This window comes from Diorhabda sublineata, chromosome 1, assembly GCF_026230105.1.
Source record: "Diorhabda sublineata isolate icDioSubl1.1 chromosome 1, icDioSubl1.1, whole genome shotgun sequence".
Taxonomy (NCBI): Eukaryota; Metazoa; Arthropoda; class Insecta; order Coleoptera; family Chrysomelidae; genus Diorhabda; species Diorhabda sublineata.
In genome coordinates this window covers 19442295-19463098 of record NC_079474.1, presented here as the reverse complement: position 1 = coordinate 19463098, position 20804 = coordinate 19442295, and the positions used below count along the sequence as shown (strand labels likewise).

The following is a 20804-nucleotide window of genomic DNA, read 5'->3' as shown; positions in this document are numbered from 1 at the left end:
CACGTTATGATAACAAGAAAGTCATTGAATTCCCCCTCCCCCCTCAATGACATCTATTAGAACATCACCAAGATAAGAAAGCCGTTGGCCCATTTTTCTCTCTATGGCATCTATCAAACGATCACAACTATTCCTTTCTGATGCAGATCAACATGTTTGACAGAGCCAGTTTCTTCATATTTTATTTTTTAATTTGTAACAAATAAACACTTTGACCTATTGTGTCCACCAGTCTGAGGAAAACTACCATATAAAGTGAGCTACCTGTCTGTTGTCTATGCAGCTTACCACTTCAGGCTTTAGAAAGCTTCAATGTAAGTACCTTGGTCTTTGTTTATTGATTGCCTCGCACTCACAAAGTAGGTGTTTGGCAGTTTCCTTTGGTTCCTTACCGAAATGACAACAGTTGCCGGGTGTTTATCCAATGTTCTTCAGATGCTAGTTCAGCAGTAAATATACCAATAACTCTTTTAGTTCGTTATTGTTCAATGGAAGGGCCTTTTGAGATCAATTGGTGGAATAGGAAAGAAACCTTTTGGATGGTTTAAGACCTGGGGCCTCTGTTTTCCTTTCTTTTTCCAACTTTGGGATACCCAGTTTTGACCCTATATATCTCAAAACACAGGGGTGATAGAATTTTATCTTTATTTTTCCAATACCATAAGGGGTGGCTCTTATTAGAGACCACAGTCAACTTTAGGGGCCACAGAAATCTTAATCTCGTTTTATGTATATTTACTATCATAACACCAACTTTCACAATTACAAAACTGATTTATTCAATAACCAAGATATCTTCTTTAGAAACAAAGAAAATCTTTCATAAAGTATTACTTAACATTTTCAATTGTTTTTCAAAACCAATATTTGGCTTGACACAACTCCTAACTTTTCTACACAACTGTAAAGCCCCTTCATAATCAAATCCCTTTTTTAAGATTAAATAACCAATTACAATAGATGCAGATCTACTCACACCTGCATTACAATGTACCAATATTTGATTGAAATCTATATGTTGATCTATAAATGGTATAGCTATATCTAAGGTACTTTTTAATTCCGTTTCTGGTAAATCTAAACATTCTATATATTTATAAATGATACTTCGGTACTTCTCTGATGGTTCAATTCCTATACTTAACACAACTCTAATATCAAAACAGTCTAAAACTTCTTTTTCGCAGCAATCTTGGGCTCCTAAATATAAATTGTTTATTATTTTTGCTGGAATTCTATCAGGTTTAGTGTCTACAATATATCCAACACATTCACCAATTATTTCAGATTTGTCTTTAGTTTCTTTAATTATCTTGCCATCGACTGTAGTAACTATAGTGTCCGTATGTTTTAAAGACCCTTTTTTCGATTTAATGGCTTCTCTGAAACTCATTGTTCACCAAAGTTATTAAATACAAAAACGTTCCAGCTAGAAGCGATTTCCAAATATTTAATTCAATATAACAAAGTTATATTGTGTAGAAATATATCTGGAATACTATTATATTTTATGAATGCAATTACTCTCAATCGTTGAACGGTACATTCATTTTATGATTTTTTTTTAGTATTGACATCGTTTCTGTTTAGTTATAAGTTGTTTCCCAATTGCACAATTTGAGCCCCCAATCGAGCACATGCGTGCGCAATGTTTCAAGCGCTTGTTCCAAATTGTCGTTTTTGAGATCTGTGCGTCAAACACAGTTGCGTTTTCCCTTGCCCCTCAAACAGCAGATACTTAAATGTTTTGGCTTCTTGAGCTTCAAAATTGCGCTTTAAACACAAACTGAAGAAGAAAGTGCCTAAGAAGGTTATCTATTCCTATTGCAATAAATAAAATAATTTGTGATGTTTCAGAATTTGACACTTGACACGTGTCAAGCTCATAAACGTCGAGTCAATGAGTTACGTGCACAAAATACTTGATAAATTGGTAAGGGCTTAGAAATAAAAATAGTTTTGTTTGCGGTAGATATCCGAAACATGTATAATAAAACATGTTCAGTAATTCCGTACGTCCAATGTATCCTCAGACTTTGGTAAGGATTTTTAGTCTGGCGCAGTTTATAATTTCATTTTATTTTACTAGCTAACTTTGAATTCAAATTGTAATATTAGATGTTCATAAATCGTTCGAGGAGAAATGTATGTTCAAAACATATTCTGAACAAAGCATACGCATTTGACACATCCAGAAAAATTTCAGAATACATTTGGGGTGCATTCCACTAAGCATTCACGACAATTAAGTTCACGACCACGATCTTTCCCTTAGTCTAGATAATGACATAGAAAAAACAAAAAAAAAATAAAGCGAAAGCTTCAATAGGTTATGTTATATTTGTAAGCTATTGAATTTTTTAATAGAATGCTTATCTGATTTTCATTAAAGTAAAATCAAAATATCTTCTGCGGCGACAGTAAAATATTTCTTGATGCGTCACAAGAATGCTTCAAAAGTACTTATAATATCCGATTCCGCATCGAGTAATGAGATATATTCTCATGGCTGCAATCTGAGTTGCTTGAGTTTTGAAAATTCCGCCAATTCTTTCAACGCTCCCTTCGACCCACATCTTTACAAGGGTCGTCGTTAGTCATGAGTGACATATCGCCGCGACCACAATAATCGTAGTCGCTATATGGAACGCCCAAGAGTATTTCAGGTACCGTGAATTCTTAGTAGAATGCACCGTAGAATGTGTCCAAATTATCTAACGCGAGCGAAGCTAATAATAAATCTAAACATAGATTATTTCTTTCTTCTTTTTCTCAGATGTATGGTCTAAATAATTTAGTTATACATCCAGGTTTTTCTATTTTTATTTAATTACTGGGAAATCGACATAAATAAAAATATTTTATCTTCGCGGAAATAGTTGAGAAATTTGGAACAAATCTATTTAATATATTTTTTTGTTACTGATTGTGGTAGAATGTTTCTAATAAATAAAAAATTCCAATTACTCTTCGTTTTTCAGTAATGTCATATGAAAAGTATACACTTTGGTATTCATTAAAATTTAATTCTTCATTAATATTGACGTAACTGTAACAATCATTTATAAAGTACAATTTGTACTGAATACATGTTATATACCAGTATTTTCTGTTATCCAATCTATATAATTCGAAACTTTAGTATAGACTCCTGGATATTCTGCTCGTGCGCATCCAGTTCCCCACGAAACTATTCCAATAATGGTACCATCTAATTCCACTGGTCCACCAGAATCACCAGTACACGTATCTTTGCCGCCGGTTCCCAATAAACCAGCACAAAACATATTGTCAGTAACGTTATTTATTGACGAATAAATAGTCCTGCACGTTTCTGAATTGACAGTAGGTACTTCAACTTCTAGGAGCTGCGTCGAAACTGATCCCGATTCCGATGTAAGTCCCCAACCAGAAAGTATAACGGTAACATTGTCTGCAACTTCCTCGCCAGACTCGGGAAGCGTAGCAGCTGAAGCGGTACTTGTAGTTATAGCAGTAGCTAGATATAATAAAGCAATATCGTTATCATATGTTTCGTCATCGGCGAAATCCGGATGAATTATGTATGATGATACTGAAGAAGTTTGTCCTCCCGAATTACTAAGAGCGCTACCAGCTCGAATGTTTATGTTTTTCGTATATCCTTCGGTAAGGCAGTGAGCTGCAGTTACCACCCATCTACTCGAAATCAAGAAACCGCTGCAAAAATGTTGGTACCGATATTGAAAGGAAACTTGCCAAGGGTGGTCAGTTATGTTTGTACTTTCACCACCAACAATCATGAGATTGGCGCGCTGAGGTTGTTCAGCTGAAAAAAAATTAATTACATTAATAAAAATTGCATCTTGATAAAAGATACATACTGTCAGCGTCGGATTTAGGGACACACACACTGATTGCTTACTCTATATAATAATTTTTTTCAAAGTTCTACGTAGTCTTTTCGTACGTGGACCGTTAGTTGATAGTTCTTCTATTAGCTCGTTGTCATGGTTTGCCATCTGCTGATTGTATTATACGAATCTCATTTTTGACGTAGGGAATGTTGAAATCAGTGTGGAGGGGATGATTACTGACATACCACGAAGCATATATCAGATTTCTTATTGTTTTGGATTGAAAACTTTGTAGTATGTTGATCGCAGTAGGTTTAGAGCATCCCCAGAGCTGGATCCCGTACGCGTTTAGACATTATGTGCATCTATTTGGCACCCAGGGCAATGCCATTGGTCAGATTCGAATTCAAAACCAATCACAGAGTGCGAAATGTGTATACAGAATGTAAATCGGTGCCAAACGCGCGTATGAAATGTCGTCACAGTTTGCAGCATGCAGATAAGCTGTTAGGTCACCTGCAATGCCACCAAAAACCCGCCAATATGGTTAGATTAGGTTAGGTTAGGTTAGGCCCTATACTTTCCTTAATCTATTTCAAAATATTTAAATCGAGGTGATAAATTTGTTACATCGTCGACGGCAGCCATCTTACCGAACTAACGATAAACAGAAACTAAGACTGAAAATTGAATTTACTACTTAAGATGTCTAAATACAATACTCACAAAAATAAACAGCAACGCCATCGCGTCTGTGACATTCCATACGCGCGTTTAGCAGCGATTTAAATTCTGTATGCACATTTCGCACTCGAACTGTGATTGGTTTTGAATTCGAATCTGACCAATGGCATTTCCCTGGGTGCCAAATATCGGCTTAAGATTGATTTGTATATCAGCAATTTGTTGGTTATTGACAAGTACATTTCACGAGCATTGATATCTAGTTGTTTTCCTTTAGCCTCAATGTGTTTTTCCAGGTAAATCGCTGCTAGATGATGGTCGAGGTATTTGGTTTCAGTTGCTACGGGTATTCGTATGTTGTTCATAGTTACTGGAGGGCATATATTCTGACGCATGATAAAGGCTGGGTTGATCTTAGTTCGCCATCATTTTCCGGCTCAATATGATTTTGTAAATCTTCAGTAGATGTTAGCGGGTCATCGTTTGTAGCTAAAACGGCTACATCAGCGAATTATTCAAAATGTAAATGATGAATTAAAAGTGCGAATAAAATCTCTAGTAGAAATATATTCGATCTACAACTTGAATTATTGTGTGAATTACAGCAATTCATTCCCCTTATCAAACTTCAACTCGAATTGATTAATAATACATATAATTTATCAATACCATTGAAAATGCTTAATTGGATCGTTGAACCAGATATGATCGAAACTTTTCCGAATGTATATATACCGATTGCTCGTGACGATACCTATAGCGAATTTTGAAGTAGAAAGGTCGTTGTCAGTTTTGAAGAGAATAAAAAATGTTGGTACATCGCTGTACTATGTTGGATGAGCGATTGTCGACATTAACAAGGCTGTGCATTGAAAATGGGTTGTTACAGAATATGAATTTTGATGAGAAAATTTTGCCACGACTAAATCGAGAAAGAAGTTTATTTAATTTGAAAATAATATATTACATAAATTAGCCCCAGGGCCCACTACTTTATCCGACGCTCAGCTTTGAAAAATGTAGTTTTACAAGCTTTTTATTTAATTCACATAAGTGTCAGTGTAAAGTTTGACGTCAAAAAAGTAAACCAGAGTTACGCAATAAATTAAAAGAAAAAAGATGTCCACCGAAAATGTAAAAATCGAAAAATTGGAGTATCGAGCAATCATAAAGTACTACCTGTATTTAAAAGGGTTAAGAGGTAAGCAGATTTACGAAGATATGCTTAATACCCTTGGTGATCAATGTCCTTTGTATGCGAACGTGAAAATTGGACTGCAAGTTTCAAAAGAGGTAAATTTTCCATTGAAGATGATGACCGATCGGGAAGGCTAGTTTCTGTATTTAAAAGGGTTAAAAGATAAGCAGATTTACGAAGATATGCTTAATACCCTTGGTGATCAATGTCCTTTGTATGCGAACGTGAAAATTGGACTGCAAGTTTCAAAAGAGGTAAATTTTCCATTGAAGATGATGACCGATCATGACATGATTTTATCAAACGCGTTCATCATATAGTTCATGTCAATTTGGCCATGAGAAAAATTGCTGCAAATTGGATCTTCAAATGTTTGAATGTTCACCAAAAGCGAACAAGGGTAGAAGCATCGCGTTCTATCTGTGCTCGATCTTAAAACGATGTAGACTTCTTAAGCCGAATTGTTACTATGGATGAGACTTGGGTACATTTCTACGATCCGGAAACAAAGCAACAATCGATGGAATGGCGACACTCTGGTTCTCCAAGACCTAAGAAGTCTCGTGTCCAAAAATCTGCTGGAAAAGTTCTTGCTTCAGTTTTTTGGGATTGCCATGGAGTAATCATGATTAATTTTTTGGATAAGGGAAGAACAATAATTGGAGATTAATATTCGATATTACTGACCACTCTACGGGAAAAAATTAAAGAGAAAAGACGTGGAAAGCTATCCAAAGGTGTTTCGTTTTTGCAGAACAACGCCCCATGTAAAACATTCGTGATTTAGGCTTTGAATCACTAGAACAGCCCCCTTATTCACCAGATTTGGCTCCGTCAAACTATCATCTCTTTCCTCAACTAAATAAAAGTTTAAAAGGTCCTAAATTTTCTTCCAATGAGGAGGTAATAAAAGCTATGGAGGTTTGGTTTGCAGAGGAAGAAGAAACATTTTTTTTGAAAGGTATAGAGACGTTGCAGGTTCACTGTGATAAATTAAGAGGAGTTGAGTATGTTGAGTAATAAAATATTTTGACATTGAAATTTTGTTTGGTTCTATAGTAGGCTAAGAATTTTTCAATATATTCTCGTATATCTACAATATGAAATTGATATCGATCGACAAACAAAAAATAGATAAAATAAATCAAATTTAGTTTTTTGTATTTTTTGTAGCGTGTTATAAGTGTGTCGTCAATTTACTGAATAACTTCAGTGAAATCGATTTCTTTTGAAATTTTTCTTTCTATTGAGAGCAGGTTTAGATTAGCCAGTCGTTCTTGACCCATTCTAGATCGAAAATAATTTTTAATCAGCTTAAGTTTCGAAAAACTCCTCTCGCAATATGCAACCTATATGCAAATGGTCAAAAAGTATTGAAGTATAAGCGATATACAGGATAACTATACACTGATATCCCATTTTATTATAAATTGAAGGATTTCTTGGGCTCTCTATTTGGGAGCAACATCCATACTCGTATCGGCGGCTTTTACGTGCCTGCGTTCACCATAAATTTGTATCAGATTGTCAACTGCTATAGCCAGAGCGTCATCTGAAGCTTCTAGAATAAACTTTGTTTCAATAATTTGGAAAATATTATTGATTTGTTTCATGGCCTAGATCGTGACGACAATTCTTGAATAAATCGGTCTATTCATTCATACATTCACCGACGTATTTCCTAAACTTTTTGTTGTGTTTTTACCCAAGGGGAAACCACACGAAGGCATAATTTTGGTTTCTTTTTATTGCACTACGTCCTGTGAAGGACTGAGTGATATAGCTCATTTGATCGTCTTCAAAAGTGCGCTTCTTGTGGGCTCTTCATTTATTTTAAAACTTCGATGGTACTAAGCACATTTTTAAAGTCATGTTTAGGATTTGATGAGGGGAGGTATTTGAGACCCACCAAAATCGGACGCCCGGGGCGGGTCGCCCCTTCCGCTCCCCTGTTAGTCCGCCACTGCCGACGCTGCATACTGTTACGAACAAATTACATAAATTAGTTTCGTTTTATACTTCAAGGATAGCATACATTGTTTTAACCAAATTCTTTGATAGTAGTTAAAAGAAAAAAAATGTTAACAGTCCACTTTAAGGTTAAATAAACTGGTAGTATACAGTGAACTCTAAAAATAATAATTTTCTTACCAATCACAGTATTTACTGTTAGAACAGTTAATAGTACCAAAAACATGGTTGTTATTGAAGATAACTCCGTGATGAAACTGGAATATTTTTCAATTTTTGTTTTTCTTTTATGGTACGAAATGCTATATTATTTTTCTAATCTATATACATACTTTCTTTTAATCTATAGTATTAAACTATATTGGTAATAAAATAATTTCCCAATACAAATTTTTAGTTAGATATTTATAACGTAGATTAGAATTCAATACAATAAATATTAGTTTTGAATGAAAAAAATGTAGAAAATTTCAACCAAAGAAGGCGACAGAAAAGATCGTTTTGATTTTTTTTTGGGGGGGTAATAGACGAATTTTAAGTGTTTTAAGAAAGGAAAATTTTCCTTCATTTCTTTGTGTGTACACGCGGAAACATTCAAGGTTTGAAAGCACCATACAGCAGCGACTGTATTAATCCTTGTCGACGGCCATTTTTAGCTGATGAACGATTTCACAATTTGACCGTGGCATCTGTTTGCACCCCATGCGTCTTCGAACGATCCGTTTTTTTGGCAGCAAAAACTGAGGCTGCCCATCGTGCTAAAGATACTCTTCTCGCCCCCTGAATTACTACTATACGGCCCCTTTTTTCTAAATCCAAGAGAAAACTGCCTTCCTACGAAAAGCTAACGGGAAATTATCTAGCCTTCATCGATAATTCCCACATCGCCATTTGGTGAAATCCGTTTCCAAGCCTCACCTCGCCGATCGTCGGTTCTGCAGATTTCCTTCGCTTTTCCTGTAACCTGGTAAGCCTGTTCAACAATCAAATGGTCGATGACATGGAACAAAATAGTACCCGCACTTACAACAAGAAATACTTTCATTTTTTTTATATTTCGCGTAATTATAGGCAATAATACGCGCAATTAAGCGATACCACACCAAAAGAAACCCTTTTTAAAAACCATCACAATCCCAGCTCTGCCAGGATTTCCAGGTCGCTAAACCTAATAGGTAGGCAAAAGTCTTGTTCAATTGTTGCATTTATGTTATTCATTATCTTAGAAGAGTTTTCCAAAACTTCATTTACAGAAACATCAGCTTTATCTGTATCTTTGATGTAGTTTTAGCACACTAATAGCCTCTGTTAAGGTCTTTTTCAAAAAATTCTCTCATAGTTTTATTTTTCCTTTTTTAGGAAATACGACTTAAGAGCTAGCGCGTCTCTAAACAATAAAGTATTTGTTTAAAATGAATAGGTATTCAATTCTAAGCTAATACTTTTGAGTTCTTCTGTACGTATTCTGCGTGAGCGACCGACTCTCGTCGCTTGTGCTCGGCCACGCTCATTTTCGAAATGTAAAAAGCCGGACAAGCTGGACACCGTTTATTTTGGCCGGACACGATATCAAAAAGCCTACCTATGCCTGGCTTTATCCGGGCGCCTGACAACGCTATTCATAAGTAATGTCAGTTTTCAAATATGAAAATTCCTACGCCCTTTCAATATGTCTCTCTAATTCTATGAAACAACAATAATAATGAATTTATTGGCTTATAGATTCTAATTATAAATGAATAGACGTACATAAGAAAAAAACTATCTATTTCTCATAAAAATTAATGATTATCAATAGTTTTAGTAAATAAATTCGATAAAAAACCGTTAAACCACGAGACTGCGAACACCAATCAGAAAGCGTTACGTCACGTCAAGCAAAAAATCATTGTTGTTGTTGAACGTTTTCATACATCAGGTTACACCGAATTGTTTACGTTTTTAGCATTTAGTATGTTAATATTCTTGGACAAAACACATTAGTTTTATTTTACATTTACATTTTCCAGGTAGATAATATTATGTGTTGTACTAACATCGAAATGATCTACACAATAATACATTCTTCTATTGACATTCTTAAAATATGAGCGTTACAACTACTAGCAAGTGTTAACCAATTTTGGTGTGTGTTGATTTTTAGAACATATGTAAATAATTTGTTTGACGTTTTTATGGTTGCGCTTGCTTGCTTGCTAAACGAATGATTCATTTTTAGAAAACCGTTGACACTTGACACAGTTTTATTTTGCGTGCCGTGACGTCATTCAAGACGACATGACACTACTCAGCGTTTTTGATGGAAATCTAAATTGTTTAGTTAATACAATACAAAATACGGAATGTAAATTTTGCTTTTTCTTTAAAACATAGTATTTTTTGGAATAAAATAGTTATTAAATAATATAATTGACCCAGTTTTCAAATTTAGTCAACTATAGCCTAGCTTTACTTTCTATTAATCAATTTCTCTTTGTTTATTTACGACGGAGTACGTTTTTATAATAAATAGCAGCCGTGGCAGCAAGGAAAATTTGTGAAGACACATTTAATGAGTGAATGGCACAGCGTTGGTTTAATAATCGTCTAAATAGTAGAGATTTAACGCTTGAAGATTGTTTTTTGTATAATTATAACTGAACGTTAAAATTCAAAATTACCAGTTAATTTTTCATGTCATCGTACTATATACTTATTTTTATTAATAAAATTAATTAATTTACTGTACAATATCGATGCAATAAATTAATTAAGAGTAAAGTATAAATTCCTCAATGGTAATCAATCGATTATTCTAAATCCTTATCAAAAGGTAGTATAATTTCTATATTTCATAAACCATTTATATTACTTTTAATCCTAACAATATTATCCCTGAAATGAGAGCCAGACAAAAATTATATTTTAATTGAGATAGATCTTATTACTCATGTCTTTCTTTACAATATACGCTCTATCAAATTTACTTTTACTTTGACGTCATACCCAACAGACACACAAAATAACTATAATCTTGGTTATTATTACTTTGACGTGCGCGTAACAAATATTTTATTATACTTTTTTAGTAAAAAACAGATGTCACTGTTGATTTCCATGAAATACTTTTACGTCACTTTTTTCAACAAAGTAGACAGTTCAGATAAGGGAGTTACGATATATATGTACAGTATACATTCAATATTTCCGTAATATGTATTCTTAAATATATTAAATCTGAATATAAACGTACTGTGAATTAATTTTAAATAAATATAAAATTATTCACCATTAAATAACAATAAGAAATTAGATGCTTTAGAAACCGATATATTCGTTGAATATATCTGAATGCCAGTAAAAATTCGTTTGGAAAATTACTGTATAGGACGTGTATCTATACTTAAACGACAAATGTATCTATTGTGAGTATACTTTTCTACTGTAAATAAAAGAAAAATATATGGAGTGTTTTTACTCATATGTTAGTGATTATATACCGATGATACTTCTTTTATCTAAAAATTATGAACGGTATAGTTAAGGACAAGGAATCTCATATAGAAGGAAAGTTGAGAAACTGTCGAATAACAGTTCAAAAATGTTCCTGCACTGGTGTAGACAGAGAGAATGACATGAATGTAGTCATTGTAGATGAATTGAAGTATGCCGAGTTAAAAAATTAATATCATAGTTATTACTGAAAATGTAAACGACAAAATAATGTAGTAAATATAAACAAAAAAGAATTATAAAATTTATCCCGATGCTAATGTGGCGCCACACTTATTTAAAACATTTCAACGGACAATTTTTCATTAGACATAGATTTTTCTTACCTCTAGCCCCCATACTTAACATTTATTATTTTTCATACTTATGATGATACAATTAATTTGAAAAATATATTTATAAAAATATTCAATAAAGAACAAATTGTTACTTAAAGGAATCAACTTGTTTTGTGACTAAGTGTATCTAGGTTATTCAAAATAATTGATGCCCCACCAACAAAACTTGAATCAGCAGTTTCTTTATTATTTTATACAGTAACATATTTCTTCAAACAAGTTGTAATTTACATGGAGTGTCTATCATGAAAACAATGAAAAAGTTACTTATGGCGTACGCAGTTATTATTTTCAATAAAAATAAATCTGAAAGTAAGTTCTAGCATAGTTTTATTAAATTCGAAAATGTTTTCTTGCATTCTTTGACTGAAAATTGTATTTGTTGTTGTCCCAGATTTTCATATTATGAAATACGGTGTTGCCATACATAAATTCCTAATCAGAATTATTGCACCAATATTTGAATTTATTCTGATTATTACACTTGACACTTACAACTTTCATGCAAGATAAGTCATATCAGATGATGTTTGAGTAAACGAACAGTCAACTATCCACAATTATATTTGACCAAAAAATTGAGTGGTAGATTATTAGGTTTAGAGATTACTAAAAAAGTACTAAGCATGACAACATACCAACAAATATAAGTTTTGGTAGGAAAAGTCAGAGCTGGACTTCGAATATTTTCACTGATTTGAATATGATGTACGAATAGACTGTGCTATAAATGCTGTTTGATATGAGTATAATTTATATGATTCAAAGTATACTAGTGACCAAAACCTAAATTTATTTTTGAAATAACTTTAAATTACGAGATGATGTGAGTCAGTATAACATTTTTGTTTCTATTGTGAATATTATTTTCATGTTGCCTTTTGCTAAGCCGAATCTGATTTTTGAGAGCTTGCTATTAGAAACCTGCGCATAATATAATGTGACCTATTTTTCATTGAATTATAATTTTTAGACTGTTTCTGCAAGAAAAATTCGTTTTATTTTACTGTCCAACAGTTTGTCATGGAAAGTTTGAAAAATTAATTTATACACCTCTTTGTCTTTCCTTATTTTATCAAAATATTTGAAATCAGTTCAAAATGTCATAATAGTCATTGTCAAATATTGAAGAATTTGTTTTAAATCAAACATAACCTTAAAAACGAGTAGAAATAGTTCAAAGTACAAAGATTAATTATTGAATAATATTCTCCTATTCAATACAATATTTATCTACCTTATTCAAAATGTTTATATAGATAAATATAACCTCTAAAGTGTGATCGGAATATTAAGTAAACATGCCTTTATCGAATAATTTAAACGCTTTCTTAGGGGCCGCTTTTTTGGGTGTTATTAGTGCAGCAGGGATGTTTCTTGTCGAACATTATAGACACGATAAAGTTCGACATGCTATGGCTAAAGATTTAGCGCGGTTGGATCAAGAACTGTCTCAAGTTAGGAGAGAATTAGATCAATTATTAGTTAAAACTAGTGAAAAGTAAGTATTAGTTTTGATATTTACTTTTTTTCGAATATGAAAGCTTTGCTCTACTTGAATTTATTTAATTTAAGGTCGAACAGATCCAAAAAAACTAGAATAATAAAAAAAGCTAGTTCTGTTGTATCAGCTTCAACTGCAGATGAATATTTAAGCTCTACTAATATGGATAGTTCTGATTTAGAGTTCTACGATTTAAGTGACGACGAAAACGTAAATAATACCAATACTTTAGAAGATGTAAGTTGTTATTCCAATCATTTTTAATTTATTAAAAATTTATTTTCTTTTATTTTTTTAGAGTCTTGATGCTGTAGATGCAAAATTAGATAGTGGAATTTTGAGAGATATAGAAGAATCTCTGAATAAACTTACAGATTTATGCATAGAACATCCAGAAAATTGTCAGTTATTGTGGAGAATAGGAAAAGCTCATAAAAAACTAGCAGATCTTATCGAAGATAAAGATATGATTAAGGAACATGTAACAAAAGGTAATACTAATGATTATTTTATTCTGTTGATATAAATGTTAATTATTGTCAATTTCCGTATTTTATAATGAAAAAATTGTTGGTATTAAAGGAATTGAAGCTTGTGAGTCAGCTTTAAAATTGAAAGAAGATGAAGCCAATACTCACAAATGGTATGCTATTTTACTCGGCAATAGATCGGAGTTTGGATCGATTTCTGAGAAAATAAGTGATGGATTTTTATTCAAGAAACATGTTGAAAGAGCTTTAGCATTGAACCCATCGGATGGAACTTTGCACCATATGATGGGACAATTCAATTATGAAGCAGCTAGTTTATCATGGTATATAATGTTTCTTTTAAATGATTCTTTAGATTTAATGTCGATAATTTTTTTGTTTAATGTTTGTATATTTTTAAGGTTTGAACGTAAAGCTGCAACAGCTTTATTTGGAGTACCACCAAATTCCACTTATCCAGAAGCTTTGAAATATTTTATAGAAGCTGAGAAGCATTTAAATTATGATTGGAAATCAAATAAATTAATGATTGCTAAGTGTAAAATAAAAATGGAGGATTATAAAGAGGCTGTCGATTGGTTAGAAAAAGCAAGTAAATGTGCTAGAGATGCACTGGTAAGTATCTTTCACTTTTTTAATTGAAAAATGTGGAAAATTTAGGAGTTTATGCTACAAAAAAGTTGTATTTCATTGGATGTTGAGATAATTTAGGTCTTAATTATAATTTTTTGTAATTTTTTAAATATTTTCATTAATTACAAAAACCTTGACTTATCAACATCAGAAAACAACAATTTTCGTTCCATTTTTTGGTCTATCCTGTCTGAAATATATCCAAATAAATAGGATTTAATTGGTATTGATATAATTAGATACTCAACTAAATATTTTTGTTTCAGGATGACAAGGATGATACTGAAATTAAAACTTTATTACAAAAGTACAATAGTTATAGGTAGTTTGAAAAAAATTATTTATGTACTAGTTTTTAACTGTGGTGTTGTAGGTATAATTTTTTAATGACGTTTATTATACATTGATTTATATATGAAAATATTTTATGTAATTGTTTTGTCTGATGTACGAAAAATTACTTGAATATGAATGTTTATTGATGTAGAAAACTTGATTTTTATATCTTTCAAAAAAATTTTCTCCCGATTATTTTTACTTATATTTATTTGAAAAATTGTTTTTGATTTATATAATGCCTGCTTACATTCACCTATCTGCTTAATTTTTCATAAAAATGAATGCTGATTCTCCTTTTTGTGCTGTTAAAAAATTTTTTTTAGTTCGAGTGGTGCCTGCCGTATGAAGATGTCTGTGGATTTTGAGTTTGAACTTCTGCAGGTTGTAGTGCTCGAGGAAAACGAGACTTGTTAGTCAATTCTACAGGCTTGCACTTCTCCAATGGAAGGAGTTTCAATAAATCGACGTTCTGGATGTCTGCAGGTGAACTTGGTTTTAATGAGCCACGTCTACCTGTCAAGTAGGTCTTGCAAAAACTGCTGTAGGTGGGATTATGACTCTGAAGAGCATTTGCCCTGGTAGGATTGATGAAATAGAGTCAGGTCGACAACTTTTTTTCTACTCTAAGCTGTCCATGTTATTGGTCAAATCTGAATCGTCTATAAGTCGAATTTATCTCTTCTGAATTGAGTCGAGAATCCTTAGGTTATGCTTGGGAATCGAGTTCCAAATGAGCGAGCAATATTCCAAAGATGAACGAATCTGGGCCTTGTAGAGCATAAGAAGCTGATGAGGAATATATAGCTTTTTGGTCTTGAAGAAAACTCCAAGTTTCTGTGAAGATGCCTTGGCTAAATCTGCCATGTGACCATGCCAGGACATATTGGTCCTAACATCAACACCCAACAAGTGAATTTGCAATGATGGTGATATTTTATGACATTTTCTTCTTACATATTCTTTGTAATATTTTTTTTTAGATTTTCCTTGATTAATGGTTAAATCTTTTATCCATCCTCTGGTATACTTTCATCAATTTATTTATAACTTAGTGTAATTCCCTACTTTTTTCCTTATTTCTAAAAATCAGACATTTCCTAATTTTTACTTTATTTGGATCTTTTTTGCTGTATATTATATCTTAAAACTTTGGATTTTTCATTTTAATCTAATCATTTTAGGTCTATCTGATGATAAGTTAACCATGATCGAGGGTTATATCGAAAGGGAATTTAAACACAATTTTCGAAACAATATTTATTTGTCATTCTGCTTAAACATCCACGATCTTTCTTATAAAATAAACAGAATTAACATTTTACATCGTATGGTACACAGAATAGATACGAGTAGAATTAAAAACAAACTGTTCCTTCACTATCCACTAATCAATCGATTACATTAACAATGTACTGAATAAGTAGGATAAATAGTTGTTATTAAAACATATTTTGTTACTGCTTTTCATAAAGGAATATGATATGAATATAAATATACGATATGAGTAAATAATCGAATTGCAGTTAACCATCAATATATCAACACTTATACTCGATCGTGAATTATTTTGGAATTGCCAATGAGACCACGTCAACAATTACGCAACATATGACCCCATTATACATCCACAGCCAAAATTCAAAAAAATTAGGCCTGTATTTTTTACCTAAATAGGAAATACCAAGAAGCATATACACCCCATCACTATTGATGGAAGTCTTATGTTGTACAAAGGTAGGTTAGGTTGGGATTTGCGATAAAAAGTTTGTTTGTGCAAATCCAAATCTGGATATATATGGTTATCACTTATATATAAAGGAAAAGGAACAATTATTGGGACACAATATGTCAATTTACCAAAGTCAACGTAAGTTGTAATGGGTCTCATGAAACCATTACTAATCAAACTTTATTGCCTTAAAATGTATAATTTTTATTCATTAGTTGAATTAGCAGATCTTCTAGTATTCCATACCACCTATACCTATAGAACCATCAAATCTAATAGAAAAGGAAATCCAAAAATTTAACGGTCCCAAAACAAGTAAGGCCGGGATTTTTATCTAAAGAAAAATATTAGGAAGAGCAAACCACAAGTAGTTATAATTTCACTAAAATATACATCAAAGAGAGTTTGTTGTATGAATTATTGGATTATATTAAAGCATTAACCAAGTTTTGTTCAAACCTTAAAAGTATTTCTCCACTGATTAAATGCTTTTACTTATAATTTTATTGATTTTTTGCAATTAGGAGTAGTTTTCACTCTTAAGCGTAATAAGCACATATCAAGACAGTAAGTCAAGCTTAATTCCAAATCTTCATGTAAAGTGATACAAGTTCTTGGAAATCGGAGGTAATACCTTGTTTTTACCTTTGTAGCCTAGACTAAAGTCGGTTAGGTTTATTCTAAAAGTTGCTGGGACAGGTGTTTCAAGATCTCATAAGAATTACCAGAATATAGATAAATAGTGGATTCCAATAACAAGGCATTTTAATCAGTACATTGTGTTATGTAATCATGACGTATCTCTAATTCTTTATTCCTATAATTAATACAAACAAAAAATAAATATATAAAAAAGCATGTTTTTTCTATGTAGTAGAGACTAGTATATTTGGTAAATCATGTTCAGTAATAATAAAAAAAGCTGTAAGGTTGTTATAAAAAAGTAAATATTATATGGTATGTACTTTCCCGCCTATAGTATTTGAAAATCATGTAAAGTCACAGTTTTTATAAAATAAAATATATTGGAAAGTTTTTCTTTAAATATTTTGATTTTAAAATAAATAGAAAGCAATTTTCTCCAATGAAATAATGCCAATAAAAGTGTGAGTTGATTGAAGGTACAGGATGTCAAACATATACTTTTCTCGAAACCTGTAAGAGTTATCAAAAAACTTTAATTACAAAATTTCTTTGAATTTAAAAGAATTTTTAGATTATTGACTTTTGGATTATACAGTGTCCTAATTCTTCAGTATTGACATCAACTTTGGAATTTCAAATGGAACATCCAGTAACCTGAGCTTTGTGTTCAAAACTTTATTTTGCAAATGATATTAGAGAGCCTCATTTTTATTTTGTGGAATTTTCCAAATATAATCATTTTCCAATAACAATTCAAATATTATCTAAACCGAGCGAAAATCAATTATCTTATGAAAGTTACCTTTGTTTTTACCACTTAATAAAATATAGGGTGTTCTATTTAAAATTCCAAAGTTGATGTCGATATTGAACAATTTGGACACCACAGTCGATAATCTAAAAATTCCTTTAAATACAAAGAATTTTTGTAATTGGTAACTTTTGAGAAAAGTATATGGGTCACCTTATGTTTGACACTCTGTATATAGTGTTACCTAAAAACTTTATTAAATATATGCCGTCAACTATTACACATTTCAGTACATTGACAGTAAAAAATCGAGATCACACTGTATATGTAATTCGAAAAATAAAAATTAGATTTTGAAATTGAATTGTAAAGTATTGAATTAAATATATTTGAATAATTTAAAAAAGAATCTGTTGTAAACTAAACGAATTTTTTTCAAAAATTTGAGATTTATATTCGATCAAAAGCAAGCTGTCGCGTGGTCAGTTTTAAGAGTTTTAAGATCTAACTCATTTATATAGTAAAAATGATATTTTGAATATTTTAATTGAATTAGTTTAAATATTTTTAACTTCTATAGTTTAGTATATAAATTTTTATTATATTTAGCAGATATAAACGGTTCGGTGTTTAGAACATTTTTTAATGGAAGTACTTAAATTACATATTGATAACAATTAAAAAGTCTAAAAAATGTATTACTATGTTATATTTATCATAAAAATTATTTATATGTATTATTTGTTTATGTAAAACAACTTTCAGCAATTATACCAATTGCGGGAAAGTAACCTGTTATTTGTACAGATATCTCTCACAAAATTTCATTAGTTTTCTTATTACTATAAGCATTGAAAATTATTTCTTGTATCATTTCAAATATTAAAAATTAAAACGCACCTATCATTTAGGGCCATATCGGCCCTGTCCGTTTTGTTAGGGTAAGCCACACAGAACTTATCAAAAAGAAGGTCAACTTGTATGTAAATCTTGACAACATAAATTTAGTTCTGCCACCTAACAAACGTGATGCTAGTGTAATAAGAATGTGTCATTACTGTCAATATGTCATTTGTCATCAATTTCTGAATTCCCGCCACATTTCATTCAGTTTTCGGTATACAGGTAGGTGAATTATCAGAAATGTGATTTATAATTATGATTTTTTGTTGAAATCGGTTTAAATGGAGAATATTTATTTTTTAGTATACAATCAGATTGTAATTTCATATTAATGACAATTTGTTTTAGGCCACGTAGGGACCATAGCCCTAGATGACGAAATTTGGAAATCACTGAAAAATTAATAGTATTCTAAATATTCTTTTATGTAATTCTGCATTGAATATTTATTTCTGGTTAGTATCTATTTACATATTACACTTTTCAATTTGTTTGTTAAAAAATCTATATTTTGGTTAGTTCTTATTTTAAAAGTGATATTGTAATAATGTGTACCAATTTTCCTTGGTTTAGTCGAAAATATATGTAAATATTATTTTGTAAATAAACGTATTTCAGTTCTGATGTTTTTTTTTGAATGAAATGAATAAAATAGAATGAAGTAGATATAAAATAAAATAGATTCGTTCTGCCACCTACCATGGAGGGCACTGGCAACGAAATCCACCATGTTGTTTCCTTTGAATAACAACTAACTTTAGGTTTGTTCTTGGTTGCTGTATCAGAACTGTACTGAACTGGATCGGTGCAGGCCAGTTCATGAGTGTATGGAATTAGTTCGATGGAATACAAAGAACAGTATAGTGCAGAGAGCAATAGAGCATTTATTGATTGTTGTACTTGATGTGATTCAGGCCTTGTAGTATTAACAATAATGCAAAATTTTTTGATATTTTACATTCTTCCGATGACAAAGAAGTAGTGCCACCGTTTCCAGATTACATTTATTGCACTGCACTGGCTGAACTGACTCTAGACCCAGCGCAAGCAGTACATGAACTGCTACTCAGAACAGCGATACTAGAACGCTTTAGTGTACACTTCCTGACTAGTTCTGCCAGTGCAGCTACCAAGAACAAACCTTTTGCATTTCTTTTTAGGGTATACCAGACACCGGAGACGTGGAATTTCACTCTTTATATTATCATTAATTTTTCGCTGTTTGTGTAATGAATAAATATCCACCCATAATTTGATTAAATTTATTCCCCACAATCAATAAAAACACTAAAAACGTTCAAATAAGAAGTTAAGAAAAGTTTTTATTAAATTAACTAACCTCAATGGGGTTCAACAAAATATTGTACGTGTGTACTATGGGTACCACATACGCATATCTTGTAATGAGCATCTTTTAATTTTCAATTTCTTTCTTAATATTGTTAATTTTCTTATTTGAAAGCCACACATTGAAAAAAAAAATATTTTAAGTAATTCCCTAACTATATTTTATCTATCTCAGCTTATTTTGTTTGCGGACGGTTGAAGAAACCTGAGTTATCTGTACAAAGGCAGAGTATTTAAGAAAAATGTGCAATGGTTCAATGTAAAAATAGTAAATTTTTAATAAATTTACTTGTACTCCGAACCTTACAAGTTTGATGAAAACACTGGGCACAAGATAGATTAAAACCTTTATTTCAACTGCAAATGAAATTCAATAATTCAATAAATAGTTTACCAGTGGTGAATATATTTTAAAAGAGTGAATAATAATAAAAAAACCATTTGGCACTTTCAAACTGAATCATGGTAAGTTACAAAAAGCCATTAATTATATAAACAAAGATGTTAATGTAGTTTACTTTCATCACAGGTAAACTAAATACTACTTTTGATGTTAAGAAGCCCAAAAACGTCTGGAAGTGAAAAAAAAATAGTATTAATACTGCGAGACTGTTTTTCGACTTTTTAATCATGTAGCTAATAAATATAATTAGATAAATACGAATTTTTAAGTGTTTTATTTCGCTGGCTTTGGATTAAAATCACTTTGATATTATGAACTTGTAAATAAATATAAACGTGAACAGTTTTGAAACGAAATTCAAAAAATAAAAAAATCATGTTCTGTTTAAATTAAATACTAACAAATAACGAACATTAGATTTGAGTGTTACACACATTTCTCCTAAAAAATATGAGCAGTTTTAAAAGGTTAATTTGCTTGAGTGATGAATATAATTCAATGAACAATTTTTCGAAAAAATCATTTAAAAATGAAAATTGA

The 20804-nt window shown here is 31.4% G+C and overlaps 3 protein-coding genes across 4 annotated transcripts; 1 reads left to right on the top strand and 2 right to left on the bottom strand.

Annotated features, from left to right (window-relative positions):
* Positions 1-179: 179 nt before the first annotated feature.
* LOC130450688 (probable dual specificity protein phosphatase DDB_G0283417) lies at positions 180-1873 on the bottom strand. Its single transcript, XM_056789224.1, has one exon. It carries the CDS (start codon positions 1391-1393, stop codon positions 821-823), a length of 573 nt encoding a protein of 190 aa, XP_056645202.1. The 5' UTR covers positions 1394-1873; the 3' UTR covers positions 180-820.
* Positions 1874-1932: 59 nt separating this feature from the next.
* LOC130450667 (regulator of microtubule dynamics protein 1-like) lies at positions 1933-20698 on the top strand. 2 transcript variants are annotated; one of them, XM_056789197.1, is made up of 7 exons: positions 1933-2039; positions 12855-13020; positions 13095-13260; positions 13322-13514; positions 13606-13837; positions 13916-14129; positions 14414-20698. In XM_056789197.1, the coding sequence occupies exons 2-7, from the start codon at positions 12890-12892 to the stop codon at positions 14471-14473; spliced, it is 996 nt and encodes a 331-aa protein (XP_056645175.1). In that variant the 5' UTR covers positions 1933-2039; positions 12855-12889; the 3' UTR covers positions 14474-20698. The 2 variants fall into 2 exon arrangements, with proteins under 2 accessions (XP_056645175.1, XP_056645167.1); XM_056789189.1 differs by lacking the exon at positions 1933-2039 and adding an exon at positions 11698-11831.
* On the bottom strand, positions 3011-7996 carry LOC130450680 (trypsin-like). The gene is made up of 2 exons (XM_056789210.1): positions 7870-7996; positions 3011-3808 (listed from the first exon to the last, which is right to left on the bottom strand). The coding sequence occupies exons 1-2, from the start codon at positions 7913-7915 to the stop codon at positions 3093-3095; spliced, it is 762 nt and encodes a 253-aa protein (XP_056645188.1). The 5' UTR covers positions 7916-7996; the 3' UTR covers positions 3011-3092.
* Positions 20699-20804: the final 106 nt, after the last annotated feature.